This window comes from Neoarius graeffei, chromosome 10, assembly GCF_027579695.1.
Source record: "Neoarius graeffei isolate fNeoGra1 chromosome 10, fNeoGra1.pri, whole genome shotgun sequence".
NCBI classification, from domain to species: domain Eukaryota; kingdom Metazoa; phylum Chordata; class Actinopteri; order Siluriformes; family Ariidae; genus Neoarius; species Neoarius graeffei.
Genome location: NC_083578.1, coordinates 18,986,421 through 19,008,959, shown reverse-complemented (window position 1 = coordinate 19,008,959; position 22,539 = coordinate 18,986,421). Strand labels below are relative to the sequence as shown.

The 22,539-nt window shown below is 42.5% G+C and overlaps 1 protein-coding gene across 2 annotated transcripts in view; it reads left to right on the top strand.

The window, feature by feature from the left end:
• Positions 1-22,539, top strand: part of renbp (renin binding protein) — a 46,302-nt gene that overhangs the window by 3,810 nt on the left and 19,953 nt on the right. For both annotated transcript variants that reach the window (XM_060931455.1, XM_060931454.1), the window contains exons 3-5: positions 2,049-2,124; positions 15,728-15,803; positions 17,682-17,860. In XM_060931455.1, coding sequence (XP_060787438.1) covers positions 2,049-2,124; positions 15,728-15,803; positions 17,682-17,860 — 331 coding nt within the window. The remainder of the gene's footprint in view (positions 1-2,048; positions 2,125-15,727; positions 15,804-17,681; positions 17,861-22,539) is intronic.

Genomic DNA, 22,539 nt, shown 5'->3' with positions numbered 1-22,539 from the left:
TAATGTAAAACATCATTATCAATGCCTTGTGTGTATGTTTTTTAAATATAATATGTAATATAATGGAGCATTTGTGTTGTCTTACTGCTGGTGATCCATGGCATGCGCATATATATATATATATATATATATATATATATATATATATATATATATAATATGCATGCGCGATGGATCACCAGCAGGAAGATGATACAAATGCTCCATTTGGTTTTTAGGCCATTTATAGAATATGCTAGTGGTGTTGCTTAATGACCAGTGATCCCAGTTCAAATCCCTTAAAGTGCATATCCTGGACCAAATTCGTTTTTTTTTTTTAATATATATGAAAGTATGTCCTTTACACACTCCTCCAGAAGGGTAATTTTGCACAAGGCCATCTGTCTCCAGCAGAAAAAAATAAAATAACAAAACGCGTCTGGAAAAATCCTAAGGGAGTCTGGAGCCAGATTCGTGATGTTACCTGCGGAAGCGCCAGCAGGCTGTGCAAGCTTGCATGGTTTCAGTGCACAGCCTGTGTAGACCAAGTTTAGCAGCGAGCGATTTTGCATTGAAATAGGGAATTGTCACCTGAGCGCAATGTGGGAAACGATGAGTACTAATCCCATCAAGATTGGTGTTGCTACACCCTCCTACAATACATCTGTTAACCATTTTAATAATTACGTGATAACATTGAAGAAATTTGCAGAAAACCACCAGGTCGTTTTCTCATAAACAAAGCAGCGCTGACGTAGGATTCAGAGGGAGGCGTCCCGCACGCGATGTCACGAAAATCAATGTTTGCTGGGAAATCCAAATGGCAAGTTTTTTCAGAGGCGGACCAATTCGCCTCAAATGGCTTGATTTCAACTGAATTTTTCTGGTATTGCACAAGGTAAAAAAAAATTGCACAAAATGCTACAGATATTTGACAAAAGTTTAATATAAAATGGAGAATTACATTGATCTTACTCCTGAATTTACCCGTGATATGCACTTTAACGGTGTCAAGTGAAAGATTTTCCTGCCTCTTGCGTGTGTTTCAAGCTCCAGGACCAGGGACATGTGCTCCAATTAGGACCACTTACTCGAGAGGCTAATATTTCTGTCTGTTTTATCTTTTTAAGACTTGCGTTTGTCCTTTTTAGCCATAAGGCCAATGAGTTGTTGCCATGGCGTGGCGTCCGTCCGTCGTCCACAATTCAGTTAAATCGTATCTCCGCCGTCAGTTCTCCACGGATTTCCATTCCGGTTGTTTTGTTTGAAAGAACTCATCACAAAACTCGGTCGTTTTTGTCAAATGTTTTGCTAACGAGTTAGTAATTAGGCCAAATTAATGAATTTTCCAGGCCTCTCACTAGAATTGTATCTCCTCTCTCTCGTTTCTCATCCGATTCAGTTCTGATTGATGTTTTGGGTAGATCTTCCCTTGAGGAACAAAACTTGTTTGTTTGTTGATTTTTCTGTTGTAAACAATTTGTTTACAACTTTGTTTATTTTCAGTTCAGTCCTATCTCCTCCCTCAGTTCTCAATGGATTTCAATTCTGATTGTTTCATTTGAAAGAACTAGACTTTCTGTACAACACTTGGTCGTTGTATTGTCAAATTTTTGCTAGCGAACTGCTAATTAGGTCAACTTAATGAATTTTCTTCTGACTAGAATTGTTTCTCCTCTCTCATTTATCATGCGAATTCAGTTCTGATGAATGTTTTGGGTCGATCTTCCTTTGGGGAACAAAATTTAGTCCTTTTTGTTGATTTTTCCTGTTGTAAACAACTTGTTGTGGAGGTTGGTCCTCTCTTACTTTGTCACATTTCGGTTCTGTTTGGTGTTTTGGTCGTCATGGTTGTTTTGATGGCAGACCAAATGAGCTACTATGTCCTTGACGTTCTGGTATTTTTAGCATTAAAATCAACCAACCAATACAGAAGTCGCCATTTCAGCCGTTACTCAAGCTGACGGATTATAAGCTCATATTCATTTACAATCTTGATAATAATACAACACTTTATTAATAAACCGAATGGGCTGTTTCTTATCTCTGTCTCTTCTTCTCTGACCTAGTGGGTTTTTTACCTGCATTGGAAAAGATGGGAAGATCTATGATGAGCTCAAGTATGTGTGGTTACAGGGCAGACAGGTACGACTCTTTAAATATTCCAAATTCTCATGTGTATTTGATGGTTAATGGGTTTCCTACAGGTTCTCTGGTTCCCTCCCACCATGCTGATGGGTGCATGCGTGAATATAAAATGTCCCTAGGTCAGGGTTCGTACGGATCATTGATTTCTTTGAATGTCAGTGAAGGTCTTTGAATTTTTGTAATGCCATTGAAATAAAATCCAGTTGCTTCTAAAATTGTTGAAAAATTTATTTCCCAATATTTTTAAAACTGCGCCCTGACAGTCGCATCCCCGGCCCATGCCTTGTCAATAATTTATGCGTAATGTATGCGAGGATCCGTGTGTAGACTCGTCTGTATTGGTAAACGACATATTATAGAAATCAAACTTTTGTTCCAACACATAAGGACTCGGATTTACCGGAATTTTCGACTGGCTTACTCCAGTCCTTGTCAGGGAATGACCCTCTGCTTCCGGCATGTGACTTTATGCGATTGGAACAGAGGATCAAAGATCAAGGACTGGAGTAAGCCAGTCAAATTCAGCTCAGTCCAAGTCCTTATACCGTATGTTGGAACAAAAGTTTAGTCTCGAAGTATGCGAGGATCATTCATTTCCCACCAAAACCCACTCTGTGCTTCTGGGCACGCTCGAGGGAATTTTCCTGGAAGGAAGTGCTGTTGATTTCAAGGATAGATTAGATTAGATTCGATTCGATTCAACTTTGTCATTGCACATGTCACAATACAAGGCAACGAAATGCAGGTTGCATCTAACCAGATGTGCATAGCAGTAAATAACAAGTGTAGTAAATGTACAGGAATTACAGGGTATGGAATGGTATAATAGATATTTACAGTATGTTCAAAATGTACAATCTGAATGAACTGTAGTGCAATGGTATGATACATAGATATTTGCAGTATATACAAAACACGATATGAATAAACAGTCGTGCAAATAGTGATAGTGCACTGAAGTCAGTTCGTCAATTCAGTTTGTTGGGGGGGTTCAGCAGTGAGACAGCTGAAGGAAAAAAACTGCTCCTGAACCTGATGCTTTTGGTCCGAAGGCTCCTGTAGCGCCTTCCAGAGGGCAGGAGAGTGAACAGTTGGTGTGCTGGATGCCAGGAGTCTTTGATGTTTATGGCTCTCCTGAGATATCGCTTCCTGTAGACATCCTCAATAGGAGGAAGCGAGGCTCCCACGACACACTGGGCGATCTTCACCACCCTCTGCAGTGCCTTCTGGTCCAAGACAGAGCAGTTCCCATACCACATTGTAATACAGTTGGTTAGGATGCTCTCAATGGTACAAAGGTAGAAGTTCACCAGGATGTCGGAAGAGACGTGTTTTTTCTTCAGAGTCCTCAAGAAAAAGAGACGCTGGTGAGCCTTCGTCTGGAGCAGTTGGTTGTCCAGGTGAGGTCCTGCGAGATGTGGATCCCCAGGAATTTGAAGCTGGTCACACGCTCCACTGCTGCTCCATTGATGTGGATGGGTGTGTGTGTGAGCATTCCTCCTGAAGTTCACAATGAGCTCCTTGGTTTTATTGGTGTTGAGCAGCAGGTTGTTCTCGGTGCACCACACAGCTAGGTGGTCCACCTCCTCTCTGTAGGCTGACTCATCGTTGTCCTTGATGAGGCCCATCACTGTGGTGTCATCCGCAAACTTGATGGTGTTCGTGTAATGTACAGGTCTGCAGTCATGAGTAAAAAGGGACTAGAGGAATGGGCTCATCACACAGCCTTGTGGTACACCAGTGTTTAGTATGAGGGTGGAGGAGCAGTGATGGTCTAAATGAACATATTGGGGCCTGTTGGTTAGAAAATCCAACAACCAGTTGCAGATGGGAGTGCTGATGCCCAGATCTGAGAGTTTGGTGATGAGCTTAGAGGGGATGATGGTGTTAAATGCTGAACTAAAGTCTATGAACAGCATTCTGGCGTTTGTGTTGCCATTATCCAGGTGTGAGAGGACAAAGTGCAGTGCTAGGGAGACTGCATACTCTGTGCTCCTGTTCTTGCAGTAGGCAAATTGGTGGTGGTGGTGGGGGGGAGACAGGATTTGAGATTTGTCAGGACCAGCTGCTCTAAACACTTTGTAATGATGGGGGTGAGTGCTACTGGACGGTAGTCGTTGAGACATGTTGGAGTGAAGTGTTTTGGTACTGGCACGATGGAGGTGGTCTTGAAGCAGGTCGGAACGATAGCATGGGCCAAAGACATGTTGAATAAGTCCGTCAGGACCCCCGCCAGCTCCCCAGCACATGCTCTGAGCACACGTCCGGGGATGTCATCAGGGCCTGCAGCTTTATGTGGATTAATCCTGCTCAGCACTGCTTTAACATCAGTGGGGGAGAGTGTTAGGGGTTGGTGGTCTGTAGTCAGCCTTGCCCTGGATGCAGACTCCTGGTTGTCCTTCTCAAACCGAGCATAGAAATTGTTGAGCTCGTTGAGAAAGGAGATATCAGAGGATGGGGGGGGTTGTTGGATTTGTAGTTGCTGATGACCTGAATGTCTTGCCACATACGTCGGGGGTTGGAGTTGGAGAAATGCTCCTCAACCTTCTGTTTGTAGCAGCGCTTGGCCTTCTTGATGCCACACTTCAGGTCAGCTCTGGCTGTACTGTAGGCTTGTAAATCTCCTGATCTGAAAGCAATGTTGCAGGCTTTCAGCAGTAGACGGACATCTCTGTTCATCCAGGGTTTCTGATTTGGGTACAAAGTGATCATTTTCTGGGTGGTGACGCTGTCTATGGTGGTGGTGATGTAGTCCAGTACAGAGGAAGCATAGCTCTCAGTGCGTTTACATGCACATCCAAATCGAGCTACTGTCGGTAATCAAGCTAAGGGTCCCAGCAGGGGTGCCAGAGAAATCCAATCCTACATGCACACAAGGAAATCGAGCTATTGTGTGAGGTACATTGTGCACCCGAGCCACAGGTGGCGCTACATGCCCCATCGTGTTGGTACACTTCCAGTTGTCGTCATGAAGAAGAACTATTCAAGAGTATAAACAAAGTTATCAGTTCCGTGTTCACAAGAAGAACGAGGACAGCAACATACACATATATATTATCAATGGCGACTCCTCCATTGAGGAAAGGGAGGAAGATCCTCCCTTAAAATTTTAAAGAAAGAATTTCCAGGACACATTAGTTTAAAAAAACGCATATAATTAATAGACAAACATTTAAAACATGTCAAAACAGTTGAAATAACTAAATTTTATCAATTAAAAATGGAAGAAAAACTCGCCAAAATATCGTCCTCCCTAACCTCCTCATTGACATCCATTGTACGCGCTCAGAACATGGGCGATTCGCGGGCTCCTCTTTTAACATGGGAGTGAATGGGCGAAAGGGAGGCGATTCCTCCGTTTGGGCGGGTCTGTTTGCCTGTCATCAAGCAGCCAATCAGCAGAGCTGCATTCATCAGTGCGGCCAATCAGAATGAAGGGATGAGTTGGCGGGTTGAAATCATAGCATACTTAATGTCAGTGTCACTGCCGAGCTAGAGTAGTGTCGTTTTGAGTAGTGCGGACAGTGGAGAATTTGACTAATTGTTGGCTATTGCTTTGTTGTAGTTTATCAACTTAATAAAATGCGATGGAGGAACGTGACATTGTGTACACGATGTTAAACACGCCATTTCAAACACTGGGTTATGAGGAGAAGGTTAGAATCAAAACCGAAGGGAGACCAGTTCCCCAACTTAACATTCAGAAACCGAATGGTAAGCTAAGTGTGTTTAACACCAACACCTCATGGTATCGGAGATACCCATGGCTAACAGGCAGTGTCACAACCAAACGGCTGTATTGCTGGCCTTGCCTGTTGATGGGTAGCAAATCCCAAACATGGTCTGTGCAGGGATTTAATGACATTAAAAATTTGGACAGGGCCACCAAGCGCCACGACCAGACCAAGGAACACGTTGGTGCAGCTATTCGCCTGAAATTGCTAGGCAGTGTGCCAGTTGACCAGCTAGTGGACGAGGGTGTGCGGATACAAGTGGCACAGCACAATGCTAAAGTGCGTCGCAACAGAGATACACTGAGGCGTCTGATTGATGCTGTGGCGTATTTGGGCATGCAGGAGCTGGCATTTAGGGGGCGGGATGAAGGGCCAAATTCAGACAACAAGGAAACTATAGGGAGCTGACGGAACTGATTGCACGGTATGACAATTTGCTGGCAGAGCAGTTGCAGTCTTCTGGTGTTTTTAGTGGCATGTCCTGTGGCATCCAGAACAACTTGATCTGTGCAATCGGCACGTCAATCAGCCACGAAATATCGAAAGAATTAAACGTGACTCCGTTTTTTTCATGGCAGATTGACGAAACCACTGATATAAGCTGTCATTCCCAGCTCTCAATTATCGCGAGGTTCGTGGACAGTCAGGGAATTATTCAGGAACGTTTTCTGGGCTTTTTTGACGTGTCTAGTGGGAGGGATGCGCAGTTATTGTTTCAGTTTGTGCAGTCCGAGATGTCCCCTTACAACTTGACTGAGAAGTTGGTTGCACAAACTTATGATGGTGCTGCGGTGATGGCCTCGGCTCTCAATGGACTGCAGGCTAAAGTGAGAGAGGTTGCTCCAGCCGCAACTTTTGTTCACTGTCACACCCACCGCCTGAATCTCGTCCTTAGTCAAGGTGTCAAGGCCATACCCAAAGCGCGAGTCTTTTTTGCAAACCTGGGTGGGTTCACGTCATTCTTTTCCAAATCAAGTAAGAGGGTGGCACTACTTGAGGAATCTGATTGCGCAAGAATGCCAAAGACCGCTCCAACACGTTGGAATTTCTCATCCAGGGTCGTGAATACCGTCGCAGGTAACCATGAAAAATTGCTTAACACGTTTACCCGTGTTCTAGAACATCCTTCTATGGATGATGAAACAACTCGATTGGCGGATGGCCTGAAGGCAAAATTGGAAGACTTTGAGTTCATGTTCTTGCTTTTTACTTTTGAGGAGCTGTTTGCACAGACCGACGTTTTATTTAACATACTGCAACAGAAAGTCATGGATGTTGCCTTCTGCAAACAGCGCATAGAAAACTTTATGCAGTTGCTTAATGAGCTGAAGTCAGACAGGGCTTTTGAGAAAACATACAGCAAAGCTGCCAGTCTCACAGAAGACCCCGAATTTGGTCACAGGAGAAAGAGAAGGCAGGGTGAGCAAGACCATCGCCAGGTCTATAAAACTCTCTATGACTCCGTGCATGACAGCATCAAGGCCCAACTCACACAGCGCTTCCAGCAGCTTGGCCGTTTGCATTTCATGGAGCTGTTAGACTTTGACAAATTTGAATCATTTAAAGCAGAATTCCCTTCTCGTGCATTGTCCAACTTGTCAGAGACATATGGGAATTTTTTTGAGGCCAAACTGAAGGTGGAACTGCAGCATTTCTACAGTGATGCAGAGATCCACTCTTCCCGAAAACTGTGTGAGGCTATCAGCTTCATGAAGTCAAACGGGCTTGATGAGGCAATGTCTCAGGTGTATAGACTCGTGTCTGATTGCCACCATTGGTGCCACCTCAGCAGGAGTTGAGAGGAGCTTCTCATGTCTGAAGCGCATAAAAAGCTACACCAGAAACACAATGGGACAAGAGAGGTTGAAAAGTTTAGCAGTCATGTCAATTGAAAGGAGGATGCTTAAATCTCTTCAACAAGATCCCCAGTGGTATGAGCAAGTCATTGACAAATTTGCCACCCAGACATCCAGGAGACTTGACTACTTTTTTAAATGAATTACTGTTTTAAATTTGACCCATTCACACCTCACATAGCTCATTCAACAAGCATTACACTACATGGTATTTCCCATGCTGATGTGTCCTCAAAAACATTTTACTTTTATTTCTTGCAGTAACAAAAAACCCCATTTTTAACAGAGCTTATCTTTAAAAATATACAAACCCCCTAACAGTTGTAAACACCCACACAACTTCCAACCTCTCTCTCTCTCTCTCTCTCTCTCTCTCTCTCTCAACCATCCACCTATCTATTCACTCACTGTCCTCCCCTATTTTTATGACCACCAGTCACCACTGATATATATATATATATATATATATATATATATATATATATATATATATAATTCAACTCCTTAAGCTGAATGAGCATGAACTCTATCTCCTCATTGCTCCAGAAGTGCACGTTTCTACTACTGTTGTCATGCCGACCGAGGCTGTTGTGTTTCCCACTTGTGGTCTCGTCACTCGTCACTTCCGGAAGGGGCAGTGCTGAAGTAAGTAGCTCGACTTTGTAGCTCGACAGGGTTTATATGCACCAAGTAGCTCGGCTGCAATCGCATAATCTAGGTCGCGTAGCTCACTTACGAGAAATCCAGTTCGGTTTGATTTCAGCCGAGCTAAGGTGTTTCCATGGCATTTAGAACTTCGATTTCAGTCGAGCTACGGCAGAAATTCGATTTTCTCTATGTGCATGTAAACGCACTGAGTGTCTGTGTAGGAGTGACAGGTTGTCTGAATGGCAAACATATTCCAGTCTGTGTGTTTGAAATTGGTCCTGTAGCACAGAGTCTGTCCCCTCTGGCCACACTTTTATTGTCTTCATTATGGGTTTCACATGTTGGATGAGTGGTGAGTACTTGGGGTGAGAAACCGAGAAAGGTGATCTGACTGTCCTATATGGGGGAGGGGTGTAACTTTGTAAGCTCCAGCTATGTTGGAGTAAACATGATCCAGTGTCGTCCTTCCTCTTATGTGGCAGGTAACCGGTAACAATGCCTCATTATTTGAACAGTTTCGGTGGTTCTTTTCATTCATGTGAAAGGATATTGAATAGTTAATTGTTCTCTTTATCGTCGAGATGCCAGGGAAGTGCAGATTCATAGATCTCTGGCTGGACGATCTGGTATGGAGTGGTTACAGCGCAGTGAACAGGAGGTATACCGTTTGGTTTGTAAGATGACGGTTAGTATTAGTGGAATGGGCGCGGGGAAAAACAAAATGAGATAAAAGGGAACATGATGAACCTGTTCAATTAAAAAAGCAAAAAATCCAACTGGAAGCAGACATCAAGTCTTTGCACACACCTGCTAATGAAAAAGCAGATGAAGCTAAGAAAAAGCGTTCATTTGACTTTGCTGGTTCAGTCGAATTCTTTCAGACACTCGGCTCAGGTGAAAGAGAAGGAACTGGAGTCAAGTGAGAAGAAAAATTCTTGAACTTAAGGAAAAAAAATCAAGTCTACTTAATTTTTATGACCATGTGAGCTTATGTCAGGGATGTGATTTTTCCGCGAATTCGCGGAATTCCGCTTTTTCACCTCAAAATTTGAAAAAAAAAATCAGATTTTTCACTCAAAAATCCGCATTAATATCCTATTCGTTCCGACTTTCAGTAATTCCGTCATTGAGATGAAACGAGGTACGTGATTGGCCCATCGCTCTGTAACAACCAATGAACGCGCTTGTTAGATAGCTGTACATAAGCTCGCGTCAAACAAAGAGTTGAAAGATGGCAGCCTCCGTGATCGAGCGTAAAGATGCACCTGATCATCAGTTTGGTGTGTGTGTGTGTGTGTGTGTGTGTGTGTGTTTTTTTTTTTTTTTTTTTAAAGTAAATAAACATGGAGAAGAAGAAAAAAACAACCCAGCTCATTTCTTTCCCCATAATAAACCTGTGAGTGGTGATGGTGTCTCTGCACGTGTGACAGTTGGGTATGTTTTCGCGGGGTGACGAAGGTTGCCGTGGCAACGGGGCCTCGCGCCATCTGTTGCTTCCTGGATGCGCATGCACATGCTATGAAAGCTGTGGCGAAAAGGTTAGCATCGGAGGCTAAACCTTCTGAGGAGAAAAGAAGGGGCGGTTTTTATTTGTTTTAGTTACGTCCGAAGAAACAGCAGTTTAAGGCCCAATCCCAATTCTAATTTCTACCCCTCCCCCTTCCCCTCCGCCTTCCCCTTGGCCCTTCCCCTTGAAACTGAGCTACAAGGGATAGGGCTTGAAATTCAACCCTTACGTATTGGGATAGCCCTTCAACGATCGCATACGTCATCGCGTACCTCCGTCAGCGTTTACGTTAGCAAAACGCGACCAAATGCGTCATTGGCTGCGACCAGCCGCTACAGTCAGAGCCAGAAATCTCTGCTGGCAGGGTGTGATTTGTTAACTAACACCACTGAATGGGATATCTTTGGCGCTTCGTGCACCACATCCGACAGAATGAGGTGTCAGAACACTCATGTAAACAATAAAAGCGAGAATAACAGAACAAAACGTACGCAGTAAAGCAACCGAAAACAATACTCACTCCCAAAGCTTTTTAGCAGCAGCTTGGATTTCAGAAATCGCTGCTCATTCTCAGCTCGAAAGCGAATCAAGCGGCGTGTTTCCTCTGGATAACAACTTAAAACACGTAAATAATGGAGAAAATACATTTATGACAATCTTTCGCCGCGGGAACCGCCATCTTTCTGAAATCCGCATGAAATCTCGCTGAAATCCGCATGGCATTGTGGGAAATCACTCAAACCCCTTCGTTCGGAGTCTGCTCCAGGAAAATCTCCGTTTGGAGGGGTACAGAAGCCCTCCCCCTTCCCCTACCCCTCCGCGTTAACTGGGATTGGGATACCCCTACCCCTTCACGTGAACGCGCAAAATGGAGGGGAAGGGCCAAGGGGTTGGTCCAAGGGGTGAAATGGGATTCGGCCTAAATCACGGCTCTAGTTTACAAATCAAAATGGTTACTCAGTGAAAACAAAACAAAAAAGCTAGAGAGCGGGGGAGTGGTGGGAGTTTAACCCGGGAAAGTGAGTCTGTGAGGCGGCAGTGATGCTTGACCCCTCCCGCCTCCTCTCACTTTACCTCAGAGTCTCTGCCAACTTCATCACAGATTATTTCACCTTTTTCACTCGAAGTTAGTTTTAATTTTCGCTCAAAACTTTTCCCACAGCGTGGATGTAAGGTAATTATACACAATTTTGATTTGTTTATTCAATATTAAAATGTTAGTGCAAATAATACATACTTGCCAACTTTTCAAAATTCTCACGAGGGAGAAAAGTGCATGAAAGACATTTTCAATTGGCCGAGGGTCTGATGCGCGGTTGAAATGATAAAAACAGTGGATCCCAATTAATTGCAAACACATTTTTTGTGAATGTTGTTTAATGAAAGTGATTTTTATTCTTGCATATGAAAATCCTCAAGTGAGTGAACACTGTACAGTTCTGTATACGAGTCAATTTCACAGAAAATGTATTTTTTTTTTTTTTTGTCCGGACGTGTTTTGTTTACATTTTGAGATTTCTAAAACCTTTTTATGGTCTCATATGATAAAACATTATCAGTTCTACCTTGCATTTCAAAATTTGACTACTTTGGTTCATAAATGTGCATTTTGTAGCAAATTTTAGAGTCAAAAATGAGCAAAAATGGCTGTTCCACTGAAAAGAGACTTTTTTTCAGACATGATTCTTAATGTTAGACAAAGGTGGAATTGAAACTTTTTTACGTTCAACGACAAGACTGTGGAAACCACAATGGACATATGATGTCACAAATTGAAAATGCCATTAAGAAAAGAGATTTTTTCGATGTTTTGTTAATTTTTGTACCTGTCCCAGAGGTTTGTGTCAGTTCTGTTACCGTGATTAATCACATAACAACAAAAATAAATGCTCCCGAAAGCTATTATTGAAATTATTTGTTGCCAAGGATCTACATATTCTCACCTTTTATATGGATGGCAGAATGAACTGAATCTGAGAATATTTACTTAATTTCAGTTTTGGTAAGCAGTCTATGCATGACTAAAGGCCTCTGCATGCTCTTGCGACAAGGCTTTCGCAGATAGCTTTTCGCAGACAGTTGTAATTTATCGTTGAGCGGGGAGTAATAGGCGTGCGCGATGTTATTCACCGGCACAACGCAAGGGGGCGCGAAGTCGCTAGGAGTAGTTGGTGGGTGTGGTTAGTGGAGTGTTTATCCTCCGGTTACTTATAATGACTAGAACTTTTTTTTTTTTATAATGACTAGAACTGGAGTCGTATAGATGTACGTACTTCCTCAATCAACCGCTCTTCATGCTGCTCCATCTTCGCTCGTGTTTTTAAAAATGCCGGTCGTGAAAACAAAAACTGGGAAAGTAGGGAAGCGGAAGTGCGTGTACAGCGGGTAGAGTGGACCAATCAGAGCCCTCTTGTCTGCGGCGCTGTCTGCGAGGCTTCTGCGGTGGTCACAGTTTTTGGGAGGTGCGCACAGAGCGTCTGCGAAGGTGGGGGGACTACGCAGACACTGTCTGCGACACCGTCTGCGAGGACTGGGTTGTCAGCATAAATTGGCCTTAATTTTTGTGTCAATCCTGTTACCCTGTCTAAACAGGGTGTGCAGTAACTTAATCAAATATTAGAAGTTGCCATACATAAGAAGCAAACCAGGAGACTACCAGGAGCAATAGAGTTTAATAAATAATGGTGGATGAATTCTTATGTTGCATCATGTTTGTTTGAAAAGGCACATTTAGGCATGTTCAACTTCTACAGTAATTGAAAGTATAAATTTTGTTTTTCCTTATACAATTTTCTATTTATTCTAATGCAGATGATTTAATTTAGAATGACATTTTTAGGTTTCATGTTTTGGCTTTTTGTCAGTTAAGAATCATTGAATTTACTATAGGGGCTCAGAGTTGCATGTTGACCATTAAATTGGCTTGAATTTGTTAGTCATGACAAGTGTTTTTTTTTTTTTTTTTTTCTTGTGTGTTTGCTTGCCATTTTAGTACAATTTTTAAGTCAGAAAACCCCAGGAGCTTCGGGGGGGCTTCGCCCCCCCTTGTCCCCCCACCAGGGCGCTGCCCTGGACCAGCTGGGGGCCTATGGTCCCCAGACCCCCGGCTAAAATTTTCAGATAATTTCACCAGCCCCAAATCACATCCCTGTTATGTTCTTTTTTTTTTTTACGCAGTTACATAAGTTAAAGGGCAGTTGCCTTAAAGCTGTTAGTTTGGTGTTACGCTTTTTATAAACCTTTTACTTTCAAATTTGTGCTTTTCATTCGGATTCTTGCGGAAGATGTGATTGACACTTTTTAGTCATCAAAACAATCATCTAGCTGTTAAGTTTGGCATCTTTAATAGGAAAAAAAACTGATGGTAATTTACTTGCAGTTATTACAAGGATTACGGGGCAAATTCTGTTTGGATTGAGTGTCAATTAATTTCTCCAAGCACTTGCCAAGTGGACATTTACAGTGTAATACGTTTTTAGTTTTTCCTGGAACGTGCATTGCAACAGTTAAGTCAGTTTATGTCGAATCAGACATCTACAGTGCCTTGCAAAAGTATTCATCCCCCTTGGTGTTTGTCCTGTTTTGTCGCATTACAAGCTGGAATTAAAATGGATTGTTGGAGGGTTAACACCATTTGATTTACACAACATGCCTACCACTTTAAAGGTGCACATTTTATTATTATTATTATTATTATTATTGTGACACAAACAACAAGATGAAAAAACACAAATCTGGAGTATGCATAAGTATCCCCCCCCCCCCCCCCCCCAAAAAAAAGTCAATACTTTAGAGCCACCTTTTGCTACAATTACAGCTGCAAGTCTCTTGGGGTATGTCTCTATTAGCTTAGCACATCTAGCCACTGGGATTTTTGCCCATTCCTCCAGGCAAAACTGCTCCAACTCCTTCAAGTTAGATGGGTTGCGTTGGTGTACAGCAATCTTCACGTTATGCCACAGATTCTCAATTGGATTAAGGTCTGGGCTTTGACTAGGCCATTCCAAAACATTTAAATGTTTCCCTTTAAACCACTCCAGTGTAGCTTTAGCAGTATGTTTAGGGTCATTGTCCTGCTAGACCGTGAACCTTCGTCCCAGTCTCAAACCTCTGACTGACTCAAACAGGTTTTCCTCCAGAATTGCCCTGCATTTAGTCCCATCCATCTTTCCTTCAATCCTGAGCAGCTTTCCTGTCCCTGCAGATGAGAAACATCCCCACAGCATGATGCTGCCACCACCATGCTTCATTGTAGGGATGGTGTTCTCAGGGTGTTTGGTTTGTGCCACACATGTCATTTCCCATGATGGCCAAAAAGTTCAAATTTTGTCTCATTTGACCAGAGAATCTTCTTCCATGTGTTTGGGGAGTCTGTCACATGCTGTTGGGCAAACTCCAAACGTGATTTTATTTTATTTATTTTTTTTTTTTAAAGCAATGACTTTTTTTTTTTTTCTGGCCACTCTTCCATAAAGCCCCGCTCTGTGGAGTGTACGGCTTAAAGTGGTCCTATGGAAAGATACTCCCATCTCCACTGCGGATCTTTGCAGCTCCTTCAGCATTATCGTTGGTGTCTTTGTTGCATCTCTGATTAATGCCCTGTGAGTTTTGGTGGGCGGCCTTCTCGTCAGGTTTGTAGTGGTGCCATGTTCTTTCCATTTCGCTATAATGGATTTAATGGTGCTCCATGGGATATTCAAAGTTTTTTGTTTGTTTTTTTTTTTTTGTTTGTTTTATGACCCAACCCTGATCTATACTTCTCCACAACTTTGTCTCTGACCTGTTTGGAGGCTCCTTGCTTAGTAGTGTTGCAGAGTCAGGGTCCTTCCAGAACAGGTTGATTTATACAGACATCATGTGACAGATCATGTGACACTTTGTTTGCACACAGGTGGATCTTAATCAACTAATTATGTGATTTATGAAGTGAATTGGTTGGACCAGCTCTTATTTAGGGGTTTCATATGAAAGGGGGTGAATACTTATGCACACTCCAGATTTCTGTTTTATTTTTCCATCTTAATTATTGTTTGTTACAATTAAAAAAAAACAATGTGCACCTTTAAAGTGGTAGGCATGTTGTGTAAATCAAATGGTGCTAACCGTCCAAAAATCCATTTTAATTCCAGCTTGTAATGTAAAAAAAAAAAAAAGAGGACAGACACCAAGGGGGATGAATACTTTTGCAAGACACTGTAGAACTGCCTGCGTTTTGTGAAAGTGGGGTAAATTTTTCTGCAGTTGAAAGAATTGTTTGACAGGCGTGTCTATTTTTCTAACCAGTATAGGTGACCAGATTTCCCAAAGAAATTAAGTCTGTTGCTACACATCTGCATTAATAGCAATTTTTTCAAACAGAAATCATTCAGGGTGTTGGGCGCTTTTGTAGACGTCTGGCTAGAAAACTAGTCACTCTGTCCATTCCATCCCTGCCTGTGTTTTATTCTTTTTAGACTATTCTCTGGCTTGACTGTTTTTGTTCCATCACACTAACTTCAGTATGATGGTGCAAAAACGCTGCAAAAAAGCTTGAAAATGGTCTTGAATTTAGCCTTGAGAGGACCTTGAAAGTCATTGAAAAGTCACTGCCTTTGGAGGAGTATGAACCCTGCTAGCTGTGAACGAGTGTGTGTGAAATGTGTGCATGGTGCTGTTCAACAAGCTGGAGTCCCATCCAGGGGGTAATCCCGCCACATGCCCAGCGTTCCTGGGATAGAGACTGGAACCACCATGAACCTGACCAGGATAAAGATGAATGAATGAGTTTATGGATCATTGTTTGGTTTGGGGAGGGAAAGTACAGTATCTTGAGATCATATTAGTTTGTGTCGCTGAAGTTGTAAATGCTTTTGCAGGTCTGGATGTACTGTAGGCTGTACCGCACCATGCCGAGGTTTCACCGGCCAGACGTTCTTCAAGCTGCCAAATCAGGTGGGATATTTTGCTGACAGATGTGCATAACAACTATAAGAAAGCAAAACTGCCCATTCTGCTTGTTTTCTAATTATTTATGCTTGATTCGGTATAGGAATATACAACCCCGATTCCAAAAAAGGTGGGACAAAGTACAAATTGTAAATAAAAACGGAATGCAATGATGTGGAAGTTTCAAAATTCCATATTTTATTCAGAGTAGAACATAGATGACATATCAAATGTTTAAACTGAGAAACTATCATTTAAAGAGAAAAATTAGGTGATTTTAAATTTCATGACAACACCACATCTCAAAAAAGTTGGGACAAGGTCATGTTTACTACTGTGAGACATCCCCTTTTCTCTTTACAACAGTCTGTAAACGTCTGGGGACTGAGGAGACAAGTTGCTCAAGTTTAGGGATAGGAATGTTAACCCATTCTTGTCTAATGTAGGATTCTAGTTGCTCAACTGTCTTAGGTCTTTTTTGTCGTATCTTCCGTTTTATGATGCGCCAAATGTTTTCTATGGGTGAAAGATCTGGACTGCAGGCTGGCCAGTTCAGTACCCGGACCCTTCTTCTACGCAGCCATGATGCTGTAATTGATGCAGTATGTGGTTTGGCATTGTCATGTTGGAAAATGCAAGGTCTTCCCTGAAAGAGACGTCGTCTGGATGGGAGCATATGTTGCTCTAGAACCTGGATATACCTTTCAGCATTGATGGTGTCTTTCCAGATGTGTAAGCTGCCCATGCCACACGCACTAATGCGACCCCATACCATCAGAGATGCAGGCTTCTGAACTGAGCGCTGATAACTTGGGTCGTCCTTCTCCTCTTTAATCCGAATGACACGGCGTCCCTAATTTCCATAAAGAACTTCAAATTTTGGTTCATCTGACCACAGAACAGTTTTCCACTTTGCCACAGTCCATTTTAAATGAGCCTTGGCCCAGAGAAGACGTCTGCACTTCTGGATCATGTTTAGATACGGCTTCTTTTTTGAACTATAGAGTTTTAGCTGCCAACGGCGGATGGCACGGTGAATTGTGTTCACAGATAATGTTCTCTGGAAATATTCCTGAGCCCATTTTGTGATTTCCAATACAGAAGCATGCCTGTATGTGATGCAGTGCCGTCTAAGGGCCCGAAGATCACGGGCACTCAGTATGGTTTTCCGGCCTTGACCCTTACGCACAGAGATTCTTCCAGATTCTCTGAATCTTTTGATGATATTATGCACTGTAGATGATATGTTCAAACTCTTTGCAGTTTTACACTGTCGAACTCCTTTCTGATATTGCTCCACTATTTGTCGGTGCAGAATTAGGGGGATTGGTGATCCTCTTCCCATCTTTACTTCTGAGAGCCGCTGCCACTCCAAGATGCTCTTTTTATACCCAGTCATGTTAATGACCTATTGCCAATTGAACTAATGAGTTGCAGTTTGGTCTTCCAGCTGTTCCTTTTTTGTACCTTTAACTTTTCCAGCCTCTTATTGCCCCTGTCCCAACTTTTTTGAGATGTGTTGCTGTCATGAAATTTCAAATGAGCCAATATTTGGCATGAAATTTCAAAATGTCTCACTTTTGACATGTTGTCTATGTTCTATTGTGAATACAATATCAGTTTTTGAGATTTGTAAATTATTGCATTCTGTTTTTATTTACAATTTGTATTTTGCCCCAACTTTTTTGGAATCAGGGTTGTGTATATTTTTTTTATTTTTAAACTAACTAAAAACATGGTTTAGCTCTTAAATAAGAGGAGTTATTAATTAAACACAGGGTCTTGTCGCTTCATTAGACAGGCTAATCTCACCACATGTTAAGACTTGTTGCTAGAAGGTTAAAGTGCAGCAAGGAAGAAGGTACTTGTGCTTTTGTTATTCAGGCGGTGCGTTTCTCAAGAGATTTGCTCGAGTGCAGGCATCAGATGGTCCGGGAAAGTGTGCGTTCTGTCTGACGAGGGACGGCAAAACGGTAAAGGTTCAGCGGACCATCTTCAGCGAGTGTTTCTATGTCATGGCCATGGATGAACTTTCCAGGGTCACAGGAGACAAAGAGATGCAGGTGGGATTCTGGGAAATTAAAAATCATGCTTTACATGGTAGAAGTGAGTGATGTTACACAGTGTATGTATCAAGGTATGTAACAGAGAAACGGTGCGAAAGAGGCATGTAATGATTCACTCAGCGCACGGTACAATTTTGATTTTTATCCCCCGCTGGCCGAAAGACCCGAAGGGGGATTATGTTGTGGCGATGTCCGTCTGTCCCAGGAAGGGATACTCACCTTCTGAAATCAACTCCTCTCACAATTTGTGGAGGAATTTCATGAAACTTGGCAAGATTCTTTGTTATACAGTGGAGGAAATAATTATTTGATCCCTTGCTGATGTTGTAAGTTTGCCCACTGGCAAAGATATGAACAGTCTATAATTTTAAGGGTAGGTTTATTTTAACAGTGAGAGATAGAATATCAAAAAGAAAATCACATTTTATAAAATATATAAATTGATTTGCATTTCGTTGAGTGAAATAAGTATTTGATCCCCTACCAACCATTCTGGCTCCCACAGACCAGTTAGACACTCCTCCTAATCAACCTGCATTAAAGACAGCTGTCTTAAATTGACACCTGTATAAAAGACACCTGTCCCCAGAATCAATCAATCAGACTCCAACCTCTCCAACATGGACAAGACCAAAGAGCTGTCTAAGGATGTCAGGGACAAGATTGTAGAGCTGCACAAGGCTGGGCTGGGCTACAAACCCATAAGCAAGAAGCTGGGTGAGAAGGAGACAACTGTTGGTGCAATAATTCGAAAATGGAAGAAATACAAAATGACCATCAATCGACCCCGGTCTGGGGCCCCACGCAAGATCTCACCTCGTGGGGTATCAAGGATCACGAGAAAGGTGAGAGATCAGCCTAGAACTACATGAGAGGAGCTTGTGAATGATCTTAAGGCAGCTGGGACCACAGTCACCAAGAAAACCATTGGTAACACATTACGCCATAATGGATTAAAATCCTGCAGTGCCCGCAAGGTCCCCTTGCTCAAGAAGGCACATGTGCAGGCCAGTCTGAAGTTTGCCAATGAACACCTGAATGATTCTGAGAGTGATTGGGAGAAGGTGCTGTGGTCAGATGAGACCAAAATCGAGCTTTTGGCATTAACTCAACTCGCCGTGTTTGGAGGAAGAAAAATGCTGACTGTGACCCGAAGAACACCATCCCCACTGTCAAGCATAGAGGTGGAAACATTATGCTTTGGGGGTGTTTCTCTGCTAAGGGCACAGGACTACTTCACTGCATCAACGGAAGAATGGACATGGCCATGTACCGTAAAATCCTGAGTGACAACCTCCTTCCCTCTGCCAGGACACTGAAAATGGGTCATGGATGGGTCTTCCAGCACGACAATGACCCAAAACATACAGCCAAGGCAACAAAGGAGTGGCTCAAGAAGAAGCACATTAAGGTCACGGAGTGGCCTAGCCAGTCTCCGGACCTTAATCCCATAGAAAACCTATTGAGGGAGCTGAAGCTCCGAGTTGCAAAGCGACAGCCTCAAAACCGTAATGATCTAGAGATGATCTGCAAAGAGGAGTGGACCAAAATTCCTCCTGACATGTGCGCAAACCTGGTCATCAACTACAAGAAACGTCTGACCGCTGTGCTTGCCAACAAGGGTTTTGCCACCAAGTACGAAGTCTTGTTTGCTAGAGGGTTCAAATACTTATTTCACTCAGAGAAATGCAAATAAATTTATATCTTTTATATGAAGTTATTTTCTGGATTTTCTTTTTGATGTTTTGTCTCTCACAGTTAAAATAAACCTACCAGGGGACTTCCGGCGGTGACATGCTCGAGTAAGACGTAAAATCTAGAGCTCCGCTAGCCTACCTGCTTATCAAGCAACGATTTAATTAAAACTCGGCAAAATAATGCCCAACGACACCATAAAGCCTAACGCTGCTGATAGACTCACTAGATATCAGTTTAAGAAAACAGAAAAGGAGGAAAAGACAACGAAAATGGCTGAAGCTAGCAAGCCGGCGGCTAAACCTGGCGCAGCTAACAGTAGCACAGGTGCGACAGATGCTAGCGCTAATAACAACATGGAGCGGATTTTGCAGTCTATCATGCAGTCGAACCAAGAAATTCGGGGGGAAATTCTACAGATGAGGAAGGATGTACAAGAATTTAACGGACAAACGAAAGATTCATTTACAAGACTCGAAACTTCAGTTGGAGGTCTGAGTGCTCAATTGACAAAGTTGGAGAAGAGGATCGTTGACACAGAGGAGCGTGTTAGAGTCACGGAAGAGACAACCACAGTACATGGAAGAGCCATCGGATTTCTACTGCAACGTGAGGAACAACTTATGGAACAATACGAGGACCTCCAGAACCGAGCGAGACGACAAAATCTAAGGCTGTATCAGGTTCCAGAAGGATGCGAGAAAGGTGACATGGTGGGCTTTGTCAGAAAGTTATTTCCGATGGTGCTGACGGATTTGCCTCTGACTGAAGAGGACATCAAAATTGACAGGGCTCACAGGGCACTTATGCAGAAACCAAAAGAAAATGACCCTCCGCGCTCCATAGTAGTTAGATTCGCCGACTACACAGTGAAGGAGCAGATCCTACGGGCAGCCTGGGCACAACGCACAGTAATGTTAAAGATGGAAGATATCAACAGGCAAATCTACCTTGATAACGACTACTCCCCAGAGCTGCAGAGAAAACGTGCTCAGGTCAGATATGTTATTAAACAGCTGAAGCAGAAGAATGTTAAAGCGAGGTGTCTGTACCCGGCGCGGCTGAGGATGGCAGTGGGCTCCGAGGAGAAGACCTTCCAGACGCTGATGGACGCAGCACCGACACTTCGGGACATGAATATCCATATCAGGATTGATGAGCGGGATAAAATGGAAAGAGCACTGACCAGGCATAGATGGGAGAGACAGGACAGCCGAGGCCGGCGGAGAAATACGAACATCCTGCTCACAGAAGATGAGTGCAGGTTCTTTTTCCCCTGAAGTGACTGAATTGACGTAAGTAAGTCGACCTTACTGAAGTGAGGCTGACTTAACATTTAAACAGTTACAGATTTGCCATGAATACGTTTTCTATATGGTTAATTGTTTTCATTATACCCCTATTGTTGTTGTTGGGTTTTAGATATATACATGTTTATAATGTCATTAATATTTCAAACTTGTCGAGACCAGAATGATAGAGTTGCATAATAGCTGGTTGTTTTGGTTTGCGGTGACAGCGGTTGCAAATGACTTAACATGAGTGAATTACACTCAGCCTTTGGGTCACAGCAGTGCACCCCATGGAGGGGGACTGCTGTTACTACACGCAATGACTGTATCCCGGAGGGATTTCGCCACTCTCCGCCCAGCTACAAACGGGAACTGGCCACTAATGGAGAAGGGCTGGTTGAGGACTTGGAAGTCATAACTATATGTTTATTTTCTGTTCAGTTCTGTGTTCATTCCTTGACATTTATTATTTGTGATCCTGCACTTAACATTTATATCTTGATCAGAAGGCATTGTAATGACAGTAAGGACTAAAGGTTCTGTTATATGGATAATTTGAATGTAGTGAGTTATAACATCAAGGGTCTGGGAAATCCAATTAAGAGGAAAAAAATACTTAACCAGCTCAAGACATTACAATGTTCAGTTGCAATGCTACAGGAGACTCACCTGTCTGAGGCAGAACACCTTAAATTAAAGAGGGAATGGGTGGAACAAATATACAGTGCATCATATGAGAAAGGGAGGAAGAGGGGGGTAGCTATTCTATTTAGTAGATCAGTTTTCTTTAGTAGTGAAAAAGTAATTAAGGACAAAGAAGGCAGATATATTATGGTAAGAGGTACAATTGGGGGAAATAGATTTACCTTTTTGAATTTGTATGCACCAAACGAGGACTGTCCATATTTTAAGAAAATAGCTTCCATATTGGCAGATGAAGGTCAGGGAATGGTTGTAGCTGGTGGGGATTATAACTGTGTACTAAATTCAAACGTTGACCGACTACCAGTGGAGAAGGGGCCCCAATCTAGAAAAGCAACTTCGGTCCTGGGAATGATGGATGGACTGGGGCTGATAGATATATGGCGATATCACCATCCCAGAGATAGAGACTACACATATATGTCCCTAGCTCATGGTAGTTACTCTAGACTAGATATGTTCTGTGTGTCAAAGGTTGATATACATAGGGTGATGGAATGTGAGATAAAACCCATTACTTTGTCAGACCATGCCCCTGTCACAATGAAAATAAAACTAGGTCAAGAAAGACAATTCAGATATTGGAGACTTAATGTCTCAATACTGAACAAGCCCCTAATCCAACAGGAACTACGTGATAAACTGAAAGAATATATTGAAATAAATGATACTGGAGATGTTACTCCTTCTGTTTTATGGGATGGTGCTAAAGCTGTTATGAGGGGACATATTATTCAAATTACTTCCAGGATTAAAAAACAAAGGGAAGCCAGGAGATTAGAACTGGAGACTGAAATTATAAGGTTGGAAAAAATACACAAAATATCAAGGAATAGAATCATATTAGAATCATTAAAACAGGAAAGACAAAAACTAGATGAGTTATTAACATATAAAGCAGAGGGAATGCTAAGATTTACAAAAGGTAAATACTATGAACAGGGTAATAGAGCAAGTAGGCTCCTGGCATTTCAGTTAAGGAAAGCT